General features: G+C 43.8%; 1 protein-coding gene across 13 annotated transcripts in view; it reads left to right on the forward strand.

Annotated features, from left to right (window-relative positions):
* The window catches only part of TMEM175 (transmembrane protein 175), a 66,369-nt gene that overhangs the window by 44,658 nt on the left and 3,848 nt on the right, over positions 1-17,863 (forward strand). For 12 of the 13 annotated variants that reach the window (XM_077136192.1, XM_077136183.1, XM_077136182.1 and 9 more), the window contains 4 exons: positions 3,485-3,536; positions 3,787-3,822; positions 4,478-4,561; positions 4,924-5,088. In XM_077136192.1, the coding sequence (XP_076992307.1) occupies positions 3,485-3,536; positions 3,787-3,822; positions 4,478-4,561; positions 4,924-5,088 (337 nt within the window). The remainder of the gene's footprint in view (positions 1-3,484; positions 3,537-3,786; positions 3,823-4,477; positions 4,562-4,923; positions 5,089-17,863) is intronic. The other variant, XM_077136191.1, reaches the window with a different exon arrangement.

Genomic DNA, 17,863 nt, shown 5'->3' on the forward strand with positions numbered 1-17,863 from the left:
CCTCAGTATTATATTAACACTCAAGACCCTGAAAATATTTGGCTGGTTAAATGTCTCCCATCAGCGTAGTGAAGCCCACAGCTTGAGAGGATGTTAGTAGCTTTTCAAACACTTAAAAATAAGTACTGAACCTTATGTTGCAAATTTGCTTCAGTACTTCCCCGCAGTGTACAAAATCCACAGAGCAGTGAGACCCATGGCTGAGGCATCATGGTGGCTCTGGGGGGCTTAACGAACATAAATGTTGGCATCATCACACTAGTCCGTCTTCCAGTCCCTGAACACAGGGCATCTTTCCCTTTATTTAGGTCCTCTCTAGTTTCTTGAAGCAGTGTGTTATAGTTTTCGGTATACAAGTCTTTCACCTTTTTGATTAAATTTATTCCTAGGTATTCTATTCTTTTAGATGCTATTGTAAATGAAATTATTTTCTTGATTTCCTTTTCAGTTAGTTCATGACTGGTTTATAGAGACCCAGCTGACTTCTGAGTGTTTATCTTGCATCCAGTACCATTGCTGAATCCATTTCTTAGTCTTAATGCCTTTCTTGTGGATTCTCTGGGATATTTTATTTTCAAATCATGTCATCCACAAATGGCAATAGTTTTACCTCTTCCTTTCCCATTAGCATACCTTTCATTATTTATTTCTCTTACCTAATTGCTCTAGCCAGAACTTCTAGTTCAGTGCTGAGGAGCAGTGGTGACAGAGGTGCCCTTGTCTTGTCCCTCACCTTAGGGAGAGCGCCTTCAGTCTCTCACCGTCGAGGATGATGATTGCTGTGGGTTTTTCATAAATGTTATTTATCATGTTGAGAAAGTTCCCTTCTATTCCTAGTTTTCTGTGTTTTATCATGAAAGGATGTTGGATTTTGTCAGGCACCTTTTTTTTCTGTATCAATTAAAGTGATTGTGTGGCTTTTCCCCTGCACCCTATTAATGTGGTGTGTTACATTGATTGGTTGTCTTATGTTGAACCAACCTTGCATTCCTGGAATAAATCCCACTTGATCGTGGTGCATAATCTTTTTAATATACTATTTTCATTTGCCAGTTTTTTGTTTAGGATTTTTGCATCTATATTCACGAAGGATATTGGTCTATCATTTTTTTCTTTTGTGCTGCCTTTATCTGGCTTTGGTATCAGGGTAATGCTGGCCATATGGAATGAGTTAGGAAGTAATCCTTCCTCTTCTGTATTTTTATGGAAAATATTGGGAAGTATTAGTGTTAAATCTTTAAATTTTTTATGGAATTTAGCATGAAAACATCTGGTCCTGGACTTTCTTTGATTTACTGATTCAATCTCTCTGTTTGTTATAGATCTATTGAGATATTCTGTTTTTCTCCTTGCATCAGTTTATTTCTGTTGCCTCTTGTGTTTTACTTTCCCAGCTGCTAAGACAAGCACTATCCAATGGGTTGATCTAACAACAGGAATGCATTGGCTCGTGGATTCCAAGGCTAGCAGGTGTGGTTCCTCCCACAGTTGGTGTCTGCTGGCTGCTGGCAGGCTTTGGGGTTCCTTGGCTTTTCCATCTTATGGTCATACACATGGTGGTGTCTTCTGCTCACTCCTCCAGGTTCCACTGACTTCCAGCTTCTGCAGCTCCCATGGCTTCTCTTTCCACCTGACTTTCACTCAGCTGGGAAAGGGCTCCAGAAATCGATACTGAAGCCCACCCTGGTGCAGTAGGGCCCACCTTAACTGAGGGGACACCTCTCAGAGGCTATCCTGCTTGGAGTTGTTGAGCTTCCTGGGTGTATAGATTCACGTCTTTCATCAGGTTGGGGAAGTTCCTGCCACTGTATCTGCAAATGCTTTTTCTGTCCCTTTCTCCCTCTTGTGCTCCCGGCACTCCACCTGCGTGTGTGCTAGTGCACTTGATGATGTCCCAAGGTCCCTCCAACTTTGCTCATTTTTGTTGATTATTTGTTCTCTCTTCTCATGCTGGTTAAATTCAGTGGTCTTTTCTTCACATTCACTGATCTTTTCTTCTGCTTGTTCAAATCTGTTGTTGAGTCCCTCTAGTGAGTTTTTCATTTCAGTAATTGTACAGTTCCTTTCCAGAATGTCTGCATGGTTCCTTTTTATAATTTATATCTTTATTTTGTTCAGATGCTTTCCTCTTTGCTTTAGTTCTTGGTATATGGATTCCTTTAGTTACTGAACATATTTGTGGTGGTTGACTTAAAGTCTTTAACTGATCGTTCCAATGTGTGAGCTTCCTCAGCTATAGTTTCTGTCAAATTCTTATTTTTTTAAAATTTATTTTGTATTATCAATCCAAAACAACATACAAACATGAACATTCTTAACATACAAACATTCCGTGCATACCGGACAATCAGGGCTCACAGTATCATCACATAGTTGTATATTCATCACCATAATCATTTTTTAGAACATTTGCATCACTCCAGAAAAAGAAATAAAAAACTCCTACATACCATACCCCATACCCCTCCCTCTTATTGACCACTAGTATTTCCATCTACTCAATAGATTTGAACCTTTGTTCCCCCTATTTTTTCTCTACTCCTTACCACTCCCTTTCATTGTTCACTAGTATTTCAATTTACTCAATTTATTTTAACATTTGTTCCCCCTATTATTTTTTTTGTTTTTAATCCATATTTTTTACTCTTCTGTCAATATTGTAGATAAAAGGAGCATCAGACACAAGGTTTTTACAATCACATAGTCACATTGCGAAATCATTATACAATCATCTTCAAGAAACATGGCTACTGGACACAGCTCTACAGTTTCAGGGACTTCCCTCCAGCCTCTCTAACACACCTTAAACTAAAAAGGGGATATCTATAAAATGTGTAAGAATAACCTCCAAGATAACCTCTTGACTCTGTTTAAAATCTCTCAGCCACTGACACTTTATTTTGTCTCATTTTTCTCTTTCCACTTTTGGTCGAGAAGGTTTTTTCAATCCCTTGATTCTGAGTTCCAGCTCATTCTAGGATTTCTGTCCCACGTTGCCAAGAAGGTCCACACCCCTGGGAGTCATGTCCCACGTAGAGAGGGGGGAGGGCGGGGAGTTTGCTTGTCGTGTTGGCTGAAGAGAGAGGCCACATCTGAGCAACAAAAGAGGTTTTCTGGGGGTGACTGTTAGGCCTATCAGACTCTTATTTTCCTGTGCATGGGCCCTGTGCTCCTGTCTTTCATGTTTTGTGATTTGCTTTGTGGAGAACTGAACATTCTAAGTGTTATGTTATTTAAACTCTGGAACTCTAACTCTTCTGCTCCTCTGGGATTACTGATGGTTTGTGACTTTTCCAAACTGCAGTTACTCCCAAAACAGAAAGAGAAAAAAGAAAGGAGGAGAAAGTAGGTACTGACTCTTCAAAAATCCTCTACTGCTTTTGCCCAGAGTTGTTAGGGGTTGGCAATGGCCACCCTCCCGACTACATTTTCACATTTTATTGACAATGTCTTTTTCTGTTTCTCTTAACTACACTTTTTTTAGGTTGTTCCAGGTCATTGGGAAAGCAGATGATACACTTGCCTTACTCAACTTGGTGAGTGACCCCTTCACTTTAATTTAACCCTCCTAGGAGAGGGAAGGAAGCAGGGCGCCCTGTCCTGCAGCTTCTGTGCCCATCTGGGGGCTCCTCCCATCTGGACCAGGTGGGCATGTCCTGCTGCCCAGCCCATCCACCCGCCCTCCTGGAGAGGGGCATAGCCTGCTCAGCCCTGCTGGGGTGGGCGGCTATGTGGACAACCCTCCCTCCCTGCCTCCCTCCCTGCCCCCCTCCCTCCTTTCCACAGGTCTGCATGATGACCATCACCTTCCTGCCGTACACGGTGAGTCCTGTGCCATCCATGCCCCCAAGCCCCCAGGCACCCGGAGCCCCCCAGGGCGCAACGACTCAGGACACAAGGTGTCCCCAAGACCAGCCCTGAGAAGGGATGGCCCATCCGCAGAGGCAGGGCTGTGAGAGGAGAGGGTCCGGGCAGAGCCCACAGTCAGGGACTGCTGCCAGGGAGGGGGCTTCCAGGGGCCCCTGAGCAGGCTGGGCAGAGTAGAGACCCCAGGCCTGGGCTGGAAGCTTCCCCAGCCTGGACGCCCAAGCACCATGGCCCCCGCCTTCCCCAGCTCACCCAGGCTCACAGCCCCCACACTGCCTCATCCAACTGTGCCTGCCTCCTGGACCCCCACTCACCCCTGCTGCCATACAGCAAATGCCAGCATCAGCTCCAGGTTCTAGGATGGCATTGATCTGAGGGTGTAGCCCTGGGCTGTAGGGGCTGGGATGCAGGGATTTGTGAAAGGTCTGAAGCACTGAAAGGGAAGGGCTCTTCAGGAGTTGGAGATGGGGGGTCTTGGCCTGAAGTCAGCAGCCCTCCCCCACGACACCTCAGCCTCCCCCAAGCTCTGGCCTCCCCACACTTACAGAAAGTCTGGAACCCAAAGAGGCTCCAGAAGCTGTGGACGAGCCTTTTGTGTTTGGTCCTGCAGTTTTCCTTAATGGTGACCTTCCCTGCTGAGCCCCTGGGCATCTTCCTGTTCTGCATGTGTGTGATCGCCATCGGGGCTGCGCAGGTGGGCGGGGGTCTCACCCACAGGGCCGCACAGAGGGCGGGGGTCTGCCTGTGTAACCACATGTCCCATGTGGACGTGCCACGTTGCTGTGCAGAGCAGCTGCGGTGGGCTCGGGGCAGGATGCCTGCCGTCGAGGTTGTGGGCCCTGGGCTGCTGGGGTGACGTCCCCACAGAGCCTGATGGAGAGCCCCCAGGGAGCCCAGGCCCCAGCTCCACCCCACCATCCCCCACCCTGTGACCTTTCGCAGCAGTGGGTGGTGGGCGGGGCCCTGGAGAGATCTGTGGATCCTGTCCTCTCCTCTGCCCACACCCCCACGGCCTTGCCCACACGGCCGTACCCTGCAGCCAGCCTCTACCCACAGGCTGTGATCGTGGGCTACGCGTTCCACTTCCCTCACCTCCTGGACCCGCGGGTGGCGAGCTCTGCGCACAGGGCGGCCCTCCAGCGGCACCTCCTGGGCGCGCTGCTCCGGGGCCCAGCTCTTTGCCTCGCCGCCGCCCTTTTCTCCCTGCTCTTCTTCCCCGTGGTGAGTCTCCTGCTGCCGGGACCCACCGGGGCAGCCCCTCATCCCAGGGAGGGGGACACACTTTCAGAGGCGGTGACGTACACCCTGAGGGCAGGCACCCCGGGCAAGGGGACCTGAGGCTGGAGGGACCAGGTCTCAGGCACCCTTCACCCTGACAAATCACCATTCGCAGCTCTTTCACTCCGAGCTTGACAAAATATAAGGTAGCCATTGGGACAGGGACACCCTGTGAGTTGAGGCTTGTGCTTACTTTACCTTGAGGCACAGAGTGGCCACAACCCGGCCGCGAGGATGGATGGGCAGTGGAGCAGTGCAGGCGAGCTGCTTTGGCAAGCCAGGTGTCAAGACTGGGGCACAGGCGCGGCGGCGTGCCACTGGCCAGCAGAAGGACAAGCAGCCAAAGAGGCCATAGGCGAGAAGTTCTCGCCTGGGAAATGCCAAAGACTTTTTTTTTTTTTTTTTGACATGGGCAGGCCCTGGGAATCAAACCCGGGTCTCCAGCGTGGCAGGCGAGAACTCTGCCACTGAGCCACCGTGGCCCACCCAATGCCATAGGCTTTTAAAAACCTGTCCTAAAAATGTTCAAGAGCTAAAGGAAAACACAAACAAAGAACTAAAGGAAATCAGAGAGACAATGGATGAACACAAAGACAGTATCAGTAGAGAGATGGAAATTATGAAAAGGAACAAACAGAGCTGAAGGCCACAGTAACAGAAATTAAAAATTCTCTGGAGGAGTTCAACAATCAAAAACTGTTGAACTGAAATAAAAGGAGACTATATTGATTTTTAAAAAAGAGTCATTTCAACAACAGCAACAAAAAATAAACTATAGCCATATTCGCACCTAACAACCAAGCCCCAAAATATAGATTTACTTTGGGGCTTGGCTGTTCTGCAGACTTGAAGGGAGAAGTGGACGCTTCCGTGTCCACAGTGGGAGGCCCCACCCAGCACTGTCGATACAGCCAGAGAGTCTAAAAGAAGGTCCTGGGGTTCAGAGAGCATGCACCGTGCTGAGCCGGGAGGCGTCCACAGCAGGGCACAGCCCCTCTCCGTGATCACCAAACAAGTCTCACATTTCAAAATACCGAAATCATACAGAGTATCTTAGCTGAACACAGTAGGGCTGAGAACTGGAAAATTCACAGATTAAAGAATATTGGGTCAAATAAGAAATCACAAGGGAAGTTAGGAAATATATTGAGACAAATGAAAATGGAAACACAACCGACCAAAACTTACGGGATGCAATGAAGGTAGTGCTCAGGGGGAATTTACAGCTGTAAATTCCTATACTAGAAGAAAGAACGATCTCAAACCAGTAACCTGACTTCTTATCTAAAAGAATTAAATAAATGAGCAAAGTAAATTCAAATAAGCAGAAAGAAGGAAATAAGATGAGAATGCAGATAAATGAAATAGAGGGACAGAAAAACAATAAAGAGATTTGATGAAATGAAAAGTTGGTTTCTTAAATGATCAATAAAATTGACCAAACTTTAGCTAGGCAGAGAAAGAGAAAAAGAGGAGGAGAGGAATAAGAAAACTCAGAAATGAAAGGAGCGTGTCGACCCATGGTAGTTGATTTTCCCTGTTTGTGACTATGCAGCTTCCAAGAAGTGTAATCCGCAGAGTCATTTCAAATCTAAGCATCCTTGTCCTAATAAAACAATGGATGTTTCAAAAGTGAAACAACAACAACAGCAAAAGGGGGAGACTGACCTCCTGGTAACACTATTACCAATGGTAAAATAGAAACACAGCAGGCAAAAATGAAGGGAGATGTGGTTGGACAGAAAAATAAGAAGCCTAGAAAAGTAGAACACACAGATAAAGTATTTTGAACTACAGCATCTTGTAACAATGCCTCAGTTCAAGTGACTACCAGAACTGGCAAATCTGCAGCAAGCTTAAAGGAATACATGGACAGACAGGAAATAAATCCCGTAAAGCAAGAAAAGCAAAAGGAAGATGGAAGCTGACACCCACTCCTTGAATGATCCCGTGCATGATGAAGAACCTGTGGCAAAAAAGAAAAAGAAGGTAGGAAACAGATCCAAAAATTGTCAGGAAGTACCAAAGGGTGATGGCAAAGTAGAAGAGAATAAAAAGCAAAATACCTGCATGAAAAACACAAAGAAGAAAACTCTGAAAAATAAATCAAGCAAACAAAGCAGCAAGCCTCCTCAGACAGCTCCTCTCAGAAGGGGCCTGCTCAGGTGGACCTCCTCCTGTGGAGCTGCCTTTTCAGGTAGAGTAGATCTCCAGAGCATCTCCCCACCCAAAAGATGATAAATGGAAAAGTCTGGCAGCAGAGTAAAATGGCCCAGAAGGAGCAAGTACTGACTCAAGTTGGCCTAGTGCTTGTTAACCAAGGTGGACAGGTATTGACAGGGCCTAAAGGAGAGGGCAGGCGCGGGGTGGACAGGGCCTAAAGGAGAGGGCAGGCACGGGGTGGACAGGGCCTAAAGGAGACGGCAGGCGCGGGACAGACAGGGCCTAAAGGAGAGGGCAGGCGCGGGACAGACAGGGCCTAAAGGACACGGCAGGCGCGGGGTGGACAGGGCCTAAAGGACACGGCAGGCGCGGGACGGACAGGGCCTACAGGACACGGCAGGCGCGGGACGGACAGGGCCTACAGGACACGGCAGGCGCGGGACGGACGGCCTACAGGACACGGCAGGCGCGGGACGGACAGGGCCTAAAGGAGAGGGCAGGCGCGGGGTGGACAGGGCCTAAAGGACATGGCAGGCGCGGGACGGACAGGGCCTACAGGACACGGCAGGCGCGGGACGGACAGGGCCTAAAGGACATGGCACGCGCGGGGTGGACAGGGCCTAAAGGAGAGGGCAGGCGCGGGACAGACAGGGCCTAAAGGACACGGCAGGCGCGGGGTGGACAGGGCCTAAAGGAGAGGGCAGGCGCGGGACAGACAGGGCCTAAAGGAGACGGCAGGTGCACAGCACCTCCTGCCACCATCACCACCACTGACAAAGGAAGACCTCAAACGAGGAATCAAAACGCCAAAAAGTATGTTCTGAAAGGGAAGGGATTAAAGTCCCTCTTCAGAAAGTAGGAGAGGCAGGTAAGAATAGGGCTGGTTTTGACGCTAGTACCAAGGAATCAATCAGAATTTCATCCTCCGGACAGAACTTGGATGTGTCAGGGTGTGATATTTTAGATGGTAAACATGAGGCAGGTGCTGTGCTGTGTGAAATGGAAACTGACACTGATCAGAACACAACGGCAAGTCTTGCCAGGAAGGACTCAGCAGTTGAAGAACCGGTTTCCCCGCTGTGTCTTCCCCCACCAATAGAAAAAGGAGAAGCAGTGGCCAAACTGCTTTGGCGTCACCTTTTGTTCCCACTGCAGTGAATAAGACTAGGAAATCGACGAAGGTGAGGAGGACATCCAGGTCACCATGGGAGTGATCTAGGAGGCATGTCAGAGGCAGCGGGGATGCTGGACTGAACGGGCGAAGCTTCAGCAGTCACGGCAGGGAAGAGTTTGTTTCTGTTTTTTGTGACTGTTCTTTTAGAAAAGAAAAAGATTACAGCAAACACCTGAACCGCCATTTGGTCAGATGTCCTTGAAAAAGTGGCTAAAGGGCAGGAGTAAATGAGGTTTGGACAAGGCCACAGCTCTTACTTTGTGAGATCTAGTGCGTTTTATATCATTTACAGTAGAGGACAACCTTTGATATTTACAATTGCTTTAATAGAGTCATGTTGATTTTTCAGTGGCCCTGTTTTCCTTATAGCTTTGTGTATGCCATTTGATTGTGGTAGAACTTAGCAAATCTAAGAGTTAGAATACTAAACCAGCAGAAAACTGAATCTGTAAGTTGATACATTTAAATAAGAAAGCCAAGATAGTATAACAGCTGTCTATTTTGTCTATTCAATTTGTCAGTTTTTTCACAATTTCTATTTTCCTGTTTCACTTCAGTTTATTCTTAGTTCTTTTAGCTCTATAAAAATTGGCATACTTAATAGTAAATTATTTTAATACTTTGCCTACTTTATATAAACTTAGTACTTAAAAAATTTTTTAGAGATGAGGAGATATTTAAGTGGAAAAAAATTCTTCCAACAATGAATAGTGTGTTAGTCCAGGTGTTTACTTCTTGAGTTTTGATCAGTATTTCTTACTTGTGTATGTTAGTCATCATAAGAAACTGATGTTCCTGGGTTTTTTTGGGGGGGGGGACTTTAATGACTTAAAATATTGCCCATTTCTTTTTTTTTATTATTAATTTAAAAAAAAAGAAATTAACCCAACATTTAGAAATCATTCCATTCTACATATGCAATCAGTAATTCTTAATATCATCACATAGATGCATGATCATCATTTCTTAGTACATTTGCATCGATTTAGAAGAAGAACTAGCAAAACAACAGAAAAAGATATAGAATGTTAATATAGAGAAAAAAATAAAAATAATAATAATAGTAAAAAAAAAAAAAGACAGACAAAAAAAACCCTATAGCTCAGATGCAGCTTCATTCAGTGTTTTAATATGATTACTTTACAATTAGGTATTATTGTGCTGTCCATTTTTGAATTTTTGTATCTAGTCCTATTGCATAGTCTGTATCCCTTCAGCTCCAATCACCCATTATCTTACCCTGTTTCTAACTCCTGCTGGACTCTGTTACCAATGACATATTCCAAGTTTATTCTCGAATGTCAGTTCACATCAGTGGGACCATATAGTATTTGTCCTTTAGTTTTTGGCTAGACTCACTCAGCATAATGTTCTCTAGGTCCATCCATGTTATTACATGCTTCATAAGTTTATTCTGTCTTAAAGCTGCATAATATTCCATCGTATGTATATACCACAGTTTGTTTAGCCACTCGTCTGTTGATGGACATTTTGGCTGTTTCCATCTCTTTGCAATTGTAAATAACGCTGCTGTAAACATTGGTGTGCAAATGTCCGTTTGTGTCTTTGCCCTTAAGTCCTTTGAGTAGATACCCAGCAATGGTATTGCTGGGTCATATGGCAATTCTATATTCAGCTTTTTGAGGAACCGCCAAACTGCCTTCCACAGTGGTTGCACCATTTGACATTCCCACCAACAGTGGATAAGTGTGCCTCTTTCTCCGCATCCTCTCCAGCACTTGTCATTTTCTGTTTTGTTGATAATGGCCATTCTGGTGGGTGTGAGATGATATCTCATTGTGGTTTTGATTTGCATTTCTCTAATGGCCAGGGACATTGAGCATCTCTTCATGTGCCTCTTGACCATCCGTATTTCCTCTTCTGGTAGGTGTCTGTTCAAGTCTTTTTCCCATTTTGTAATTGAGTTGGCTGTCTTTTTGTTGTTGAGTTGAACAATCTCTTTATAAATTCTGGATACTAGACCTTTATCTGATATGTCATTTCCAAATATTGTCTCCCATTGTGTAGGTTGTCTTTCTACTTTCTTGATGAAGTTCTTTGATGCACAGAAGTGTTTAATTCTGAGGAGCTCCCATTTATTTATTTCCTTCTTCAGTGCTCTTGCTTTAGGTTTAAGGTCCATAAAACCGCCTCCAATTGTAAGTTTCATAAGATATCTCCCTACATTTTCCTCTAACTGTTTTATGGTCTTAGACCTAATGTTTAGATCTTTGATCCATTTTGAGTTAACTTTTGTATAGGGTGTGAGATACGGGTCTTCTTTCATTCTTTTACATATGGATATCCAGTTCTCTAGGCACCATTTATTGAAGAGACTGTTCTGTCCCAGGTGAGTTGCCTTGACTGCCTTATCAAAGATCAAATGTCCATAGATGAGAGGGTCTATATCTGAGCACTCTATTCGATTCCATTGGTCGATATATCTATCTTTATGCCAATACCATGCTGTTTTGACCACTGTGGCTTCATAATATGCCTTAAAGTCAGGCAGCGCGAGACCTCCAGTTTCGTTTTTTTTCCTCAAGATGTTTTTAGCAATTCGGGGCACCCTGCCCTTCCAGATAAATTTGCTTATTGGTTTTTCTATTTCTGAAAAATAAGTTGTTGGGATTTTGATTGGTTTTGCATTGAATCTATAAATCAATTTAGGTAGGATTGACATCTTAACTATATTTAGTCTTCCAATTCATGAACACGGTATGTCCTTCCATCTATTTAGGTCTTCTGTGATTTCTTTTAGCAGTTCTTTGTAGTTTTCTTTATATAGATTTTTGTCTCTTTAGTTAAATTTATTCCTAGGTATTTTATTCTTTTAGTTGCAATTGTAAATGGGATTCATTTCTTGATTTCCCCCTCAGCTTGTTCATTACTAGTGTATAGAAATGATACAGATTTTTGAATGTTGATCTTGTAACCTGCTACTTTGCTGTACTCATTTATTAGCTCTAGTAGTTTTGTTGTGGATTTTTCCGGGTTTTCGACGTATAGTATCATATCGTCTGCAAACAGTGATAGTTTTACTTCTTCCTTTCCAATTTTGATGCCTTGTAATTCTTTTTCTTGTCTAATTGCTCTGGCTAAAACCTCCAACACAATGTTGAATAATAGCGGTGATAATGGACATCCTTGTCTTATTCCTGATCTTAGGGGGAAAGTTTTCAATTTTTCCCCATTGAGGATGATATTAGCTGTGGGTTTTTCATATATTCCCTCTATCATTTTAAGGAAGTTCCCTTGTATTCCTATCTTTTGAAGTGTTTTCAACAGGAAAGGATGTTGAATCTTGTGAAATGCCTTCTCTGAATCAATTGAGATGATCATGTGATTTTCCTGCTTTGATTTGTTGATATGGTGTATTACATTAATTGATTTTCTTATGTTGAACCATCCTTGCATACCTGGGATGAATCCTACTTGGTCATGATGTATAATTCTTTTAATGTGTTGTTGGATACGATTTGCTAGAATTTTATTGAGGATTTTTGCATCTATGTTCATTAGAGAGATTGGCCTGTAGTTTTCTTTTTTTGTAATATCTTTGCCTGGTTTTGGTATGAGGGTGATGTTGGCTTCATAGAATGAATTAGGTAGTTTTCCCTCCACTTCGATTTTTTTGAAGAGTTTGAGGAGAGTTGGTACTAATTCTTTCTGGAATGTTTGATAGAATTCACATGTGAAGCCATCTGGTCCTGGACTTTTCTTTTTAGGAAGCTTTTGAATGACTGATTCAATTTCTTTACTTGTGATTGGTTTGTTGAGGTCATCTATTTCTTCTTGAGTCAAAGTTGGTTGTTCACGTCTTTCCAGGAACCCGTCCATTTCATCTAAATTGTTGTATTTATTAGCATAAAGTTGTTCATAGTATCCTGTTATTACCTCCTTCATTTCTGTGAGGTCAGTGGTTATGTCTCCTCTTCCATTTCTGATCTTATTTATTTGCATCCTCTCTCTTCTTCTTTTTGTCAATCTTGTTAAGGGCCCATCAATCTTATTGATTTTTCTCATAGAACCAACTTCTGGTCTTATTGATTTTCTCTGTTGTTTTCATGTTTTCAATTTCATTTATTTCTGCTCTAATCTTTGTTATTTCTTTCCTTTTGCTTGCTTTGGGATTCATTTGCTGTTCTTTCTCCAGTTCTTCCAAGTGGACAGTTAATTCCTGAATTTTTGCCTTTTCTTCTTTTCTGATATAGGCATTTAGGGCAATAAATTTCCCTCTTAGCACTGCCTTTGCTGTGTCCCATAAGTTTTGATATGTTGTGTTTTCATTTTCATTCGCCTCGAGGTATTTACTAATTTCTCTTGCAATTTCTTCTTTGACCCACTGGTTGTTTAAGAGTGTGTTGTTGAGCCTCCACGTATTTGTGAATTTTCTGGCACTCCGCCTATTATTGATTTCCAACTTCATTCCTTTATGATCCGAGAAAGTGTTGTGTATGATTTCAATCTTTTTAAATTTGTTAAGACTTGCTTTGTGACCCAGCTTATGGTCTATCTTTGAGAATGATCCATGAGCACTTGAGAAAAAGGTGTATCCTGCTGTTGTGCGATGTAATGTCCTATAAAATGTCTGTTAAGTCTAGCTCATTTATAGTAATATTCAGATTCTCTATTTCTTTATTGATCCTCTGTCTAGATGTTCTGTCCATTGATGAGAGTGGTGAATTGAAGTCTCCAACTATTATGGTATATGTGTCTATTTCCCTTTTCAGTGTTTGCAGTGTATTCCTCACGTATTTTGGGGCATTCTGGTTCGGTGCATAAATATTTATGATTGTTATGTCTTCTTGTTTAATTGTTCCTTTTATTAGTAGATAGTGTCCTTTTTTGTCTCTTTTAACTGTTTTACATTTGAAGTCTAATTTGTTGGATATTAGTATAGCTACTCCTGCTCTTTTCTGGCTGTTATTTGCATGAAGTATCTTTTCCCAACCTTTCACTTTCAATCTATGTTTATCTTTGGGTCTAAGATGTGTTTCCTGTAGACAGCATATAGAAGGATCCTGTTTTTTAATCCATTCTGCCAGTCTATGTCTTTTGATTGGGGAATTCAGTCCATTAACATTTAGTGTTATTACTGTTTGGATAATATTTTCCTCTACCATTTTGCCTTTTGTATTATATATATCATATCTGACTTTCCTTCTTTCTACACTCTTCTCCATACCTCTCTCTTCTGTCTTTTCGTATCTGACTCTAGTGCTCCCTTTAGTATTTCTTGCAGAGCTGGTCTCTTGGTCACAAATTCTCTCAGTGACTTTTTGTCTGAGAATGTTTTAATTTCTCCCTCATTTTTGAAGGACAATTTTGCTGGATATAGGAGTCTTGGTTGGCAGTTTTTCTCTTTTAGTAATTTAAATATATCATCCCACTGTCTTCTAGCCTCCATGGTTTCTGCTGAGAAATCTACACATAGTCTTATTGGGTTTCCCTTGTATGTGATGGATTGCTTTTCTCTTGCTGCTTTCAAGATCCTCTCTTTCTCTTTGACCTCTGACATTCTAACTAGTAAGTGTCTTGGAGAACGCCTGTTTGGGTCTAATCTCTTTGGGGTGCGCTGCACTTCTTGGATCTGTAATTTTAGGTCTTTCATAAGAGTTGGGAAATTTTCAGTGATAATTTCTTCTATTAGTTTTTTTCCTCCTTTTCCCTTCTCTTCTCCTTCTGGGACACCCACAACACGTATATTTGTGCGGTTCATATTGTTCTTGAGTTCCCTGATCCCCTGCTCACATTTTTCCATTCTTTTCCCGATAGTTTCTGTTTCTTTTTGGAATTCAGATGTTCCATCCTCCAAATCACTAATTCTATCTTCTGTCTCTTTGAATCTATCATTGTAGGTATCCATTGTTTTTTCCATCTTTTCTACTTTGTCCTTCACTTCCATAAGCTCTGTGATTTGTTTTTCAGATTTTCTATTTCTTCTTTTTGTTCAGCCCATGTCTTCTTCATGTTCCCCCTCAATTTATCGATTTCGTTTTTGAAGAGGTTTTCCATTTCTGTTCGTATGTTCAGCATTAGTTGTCTCAGCTCCTGTATCTCATTTGAACTATTGGTTTGTTCTTTTGACTGGGCCATATTTTCAATTTTCTGAGCGTGATCCGTTTTCTTCTGCTGGCGTCTGGGCATTTACTCAGATTTCCCTGGGTGTTGGACCCAACAGGTTGAAAGATTTTTCTGTGAAATCTCTGAGTTCTGTTTTTCTTATCCTGCCCAGTAGGTGGCGCAAAACTGTATTGAACACGCTAGCCAGGAAAAAAGAAATAAAGGACATTCACATTGGAAAGGAAGAAATAAATCTTCCCTATTTGGTGATATATGAGCTCTGTATAGAAAATCCTGAAGATTCTACAAGAAAGCTACTAGAGCTTATGGATGAATTCAGCAGAGTGGCAGAACACAAGCTCAGAAATGAAAAATCAGTAGTGTTTCTATTCACCAGTAATGAACAATCTGAAAAGAAAATAAAGAAGACAGTTCCATTTATAATAGCTACTAAAAGAATGAAATATCTAAGAATAAATTTAACCAAGAATGTAAAGGAATTGTACATGGAAAACTACAAATAATTAATGAAAGAAATTAAAGAAGACCTAAATGAATGGAAAGATATTCCATGTTCATGGATTGGAAGACTAGATGTTTGTAAGATGTCAGTACTATCCAAAAAGTTTATGTATTCTAAACAATCCCAATGAGAATTCTAAGAGAATCTTTGCAGAAATGGAAATACTAATCCTCAAATTCATATGGCAGTGCCCAGGACTGCAGACAGCCAAAACATCTATAAAAAGGAGAGGGTTGGGGAACTCACACATCCCAATTTCAAGACCTATTACAAGGCCACAATATTCAAAACAGCATGGTACTGGCACAAGGACAGGCGTACAGACCAAGTTACAAAAATTAATTCAAACTGGATCAAATACCTATATATAAGAGCTACAAATATAAAACTTTAGAAGAAAGCATAGGGAGATATCTTCAGGATCTTGTACTAGACAATAGATTCTTAGATTTTACAACAAAAGCATGAGCAACAAAAGAAAAAATAGATCAATCATTCTTCATTAACATTGAAAACTTTGGCGCATTAAAGGACATTATCAAGAGAGTGAAAAGACAACTTATGGAAGGGGAGAAAATATGTTTAAATCATGTCTGATAAGGGTCTAGTATTCAGAATATATAAAGAACTCCTACAATTCAACAACAAAAGGACAAACAACACATCTGAGAAATGGGCAAAGGACTTAAGAAGACATTTCTCCAAAGAAGGTAAGTCAGTGGCCAACGAGCGCATGAAAGATGCACAACATCACCAGCGGCGAGGGAACTGCGACTCAGAACCAGGGCCCCTTGCCCATGCCACCTATGCACTCCAGCCACGCCAGCTCCACTGCCCAGGACCCCCGGGCTTTGGCCCTCCCCTCTCAGCCTGTACCCATCGGCTCACCCTGCATCTTCACACTTTGCCCAGCTCTGTCTGAAGGAAGCCCATTTACCACCCCCCTAAGGGCTCAGAGTACCCTCACCCTGGTCCGCTCACCACCTTCCATCCTACACTGTACTTAGCAGGTTATTTGCCACGAGTCTCCTACTAGAATGTTCTTTCCACACCAGCCTGCCCGGGGACGACCCTCAGTGTATGTCTGTGGAGTGACATATATGATGAAAGAACTGTAGATTACTAACACACAAAAGACCCTCCAGCCCCTGCTAAGGAGCTCGGAACTTCCAAGGAAACTGACGCTGTGCGGGGTGGGGCACCCCTCTCCCCCGGCAGCCAGGCTGACACCCGCAGCCGCCTGCCCAGCACTGACCCACACCCAGCCACTGTGCCTGAGCTCGCCTGCCTCTCACCTCACCCTCATCCTCCACGATGCTGAGGGCACCGGAGGGCATCAGTGCAGAGAATGAGACCCAGGCCTGCCTGAAATAGCCAGGGCAAGTGTGGAACCTTCTAGACTGGCTAGTTTGCAAAGGCCCTGGCCAACATCACCTGGGAGCCTCATCTACAGTGTGGGAGCAGGCAGACCCGGGTGGGAGGTGAGCCCGGGGGGCAGGTGAGCCCCGGGGGGGCCAGTTATACCTGGGCGGCAGTGGGCAAGTGTACCTGGGGGGCAGGGGGCAGGGGGCACTGTCCCAGCTGAGAAGGGAGGAGGAGCAAAGAGAGAAGACTCTGAGGAGCCCCACTATGACATGGGCTTTGGACTTTCTGACTAAACGTCTTCTGTAACGTGTTCCATGAAAAGCCGCAGCCTCTGCCCGCTGCCCTCCCCGGGTGGCTGCTGAGCTTGCCGCTCAGCCAGGCTTCCGTGGGCAAAGAAGAGAACGGGTGAAGCGCTGCTCGGGGGTGGCGCAGGGCCTCGTGACCCCATAAGCTGCAAAGACACGGAGCAGCTTTCTGCTGTGGCCACGACAGGGCCCAAGAAGCAACTCGCTGGCCCTTCCCTCTTTTTTATTGTAAATACATATAACATGAATCATACCATTGTAACCGTTTTCAGAGCAGGGTCCAGTGGCGTTTAGCGTCTTTGCAATGCTGTACAACTACATCCCATCACCCCAAGAGAAGCCCCACACTCAGTAGGCAGGTCCCCTCCGCCTCTTCCCCCCAGCCCTGACCTCTCTCCAGCTCAGCCATTTGCCCGTTCTGGACACTTCACCTAGATGACTCCCACAGTGTGTGGCTTTTGGCATCCTGCTTATTTCACTGAATGCGACGTCTTGGCATGGATCAGTGCTCCATTCCTTTCCACACCCCACACTTCCACTGTGTGGCACATTAGTTATAAAGTTACAGGGTGGTGGACACTGGGGCGGTGTCCACTTTTCAGCTCTTGTGACCAAGGCCAAGTGAGCACTCGTGGGTGGGTGTTGGCTAGGAGTGCCTGTTTTCATTCTCAGGGGTACAGGGAAGAGTGGGATTGCCAGGCCACAGGATGGTTCTATGTTTAGTTCCCTGAGGACCTGCCCAGCTCTCTTTCACGATGGCTGCACCATCCTACAGTCCTGCCTGCACGCATGAGGGTCCTGCATCAACACTTATTATTGTCTGTCTTTTATTTTAGCAATCCTAGAGTGTGAGGCATTACCTCACTGTGGTTTTGATTTGCAGTCCCCTAATGGCCAGTGATACTGAGCATCTTCTCATGTGCTTACTGGCTACTTGTTTATCTTTTTTGGAGAAATGTTTGCACCCTTGCCTTCTTTTCACTTGGGTTGTTTTTGTCGTCAGTTGTAGTTCTTTATGTATTCTGGATATTAAACCCTTAGAGACATGATGGAAAGTACTTCCTTCCATCCTGTGGGCTGTCTTCTCACGTGGCAGGGCTCGTGGAGGCATACCTTCTGTGC

This window comes from Tamandua tetradactyla, chromosome 19 (genome assembly GCF_023851605.1).
Source record: "Tamandua tetradactyla isolate mTamTet1 chromosome 19, mTamTet1.pri, whole genome shotgun sequence".
In the NCBI taxonomy this organism is placed as follows: domain Eukaryota; kingdom Metazoa; phylum Chordata; class Mammalia; order Pilosa; family Myrmecophagidae; genus Tamandua; species Tamandua tetradactyla.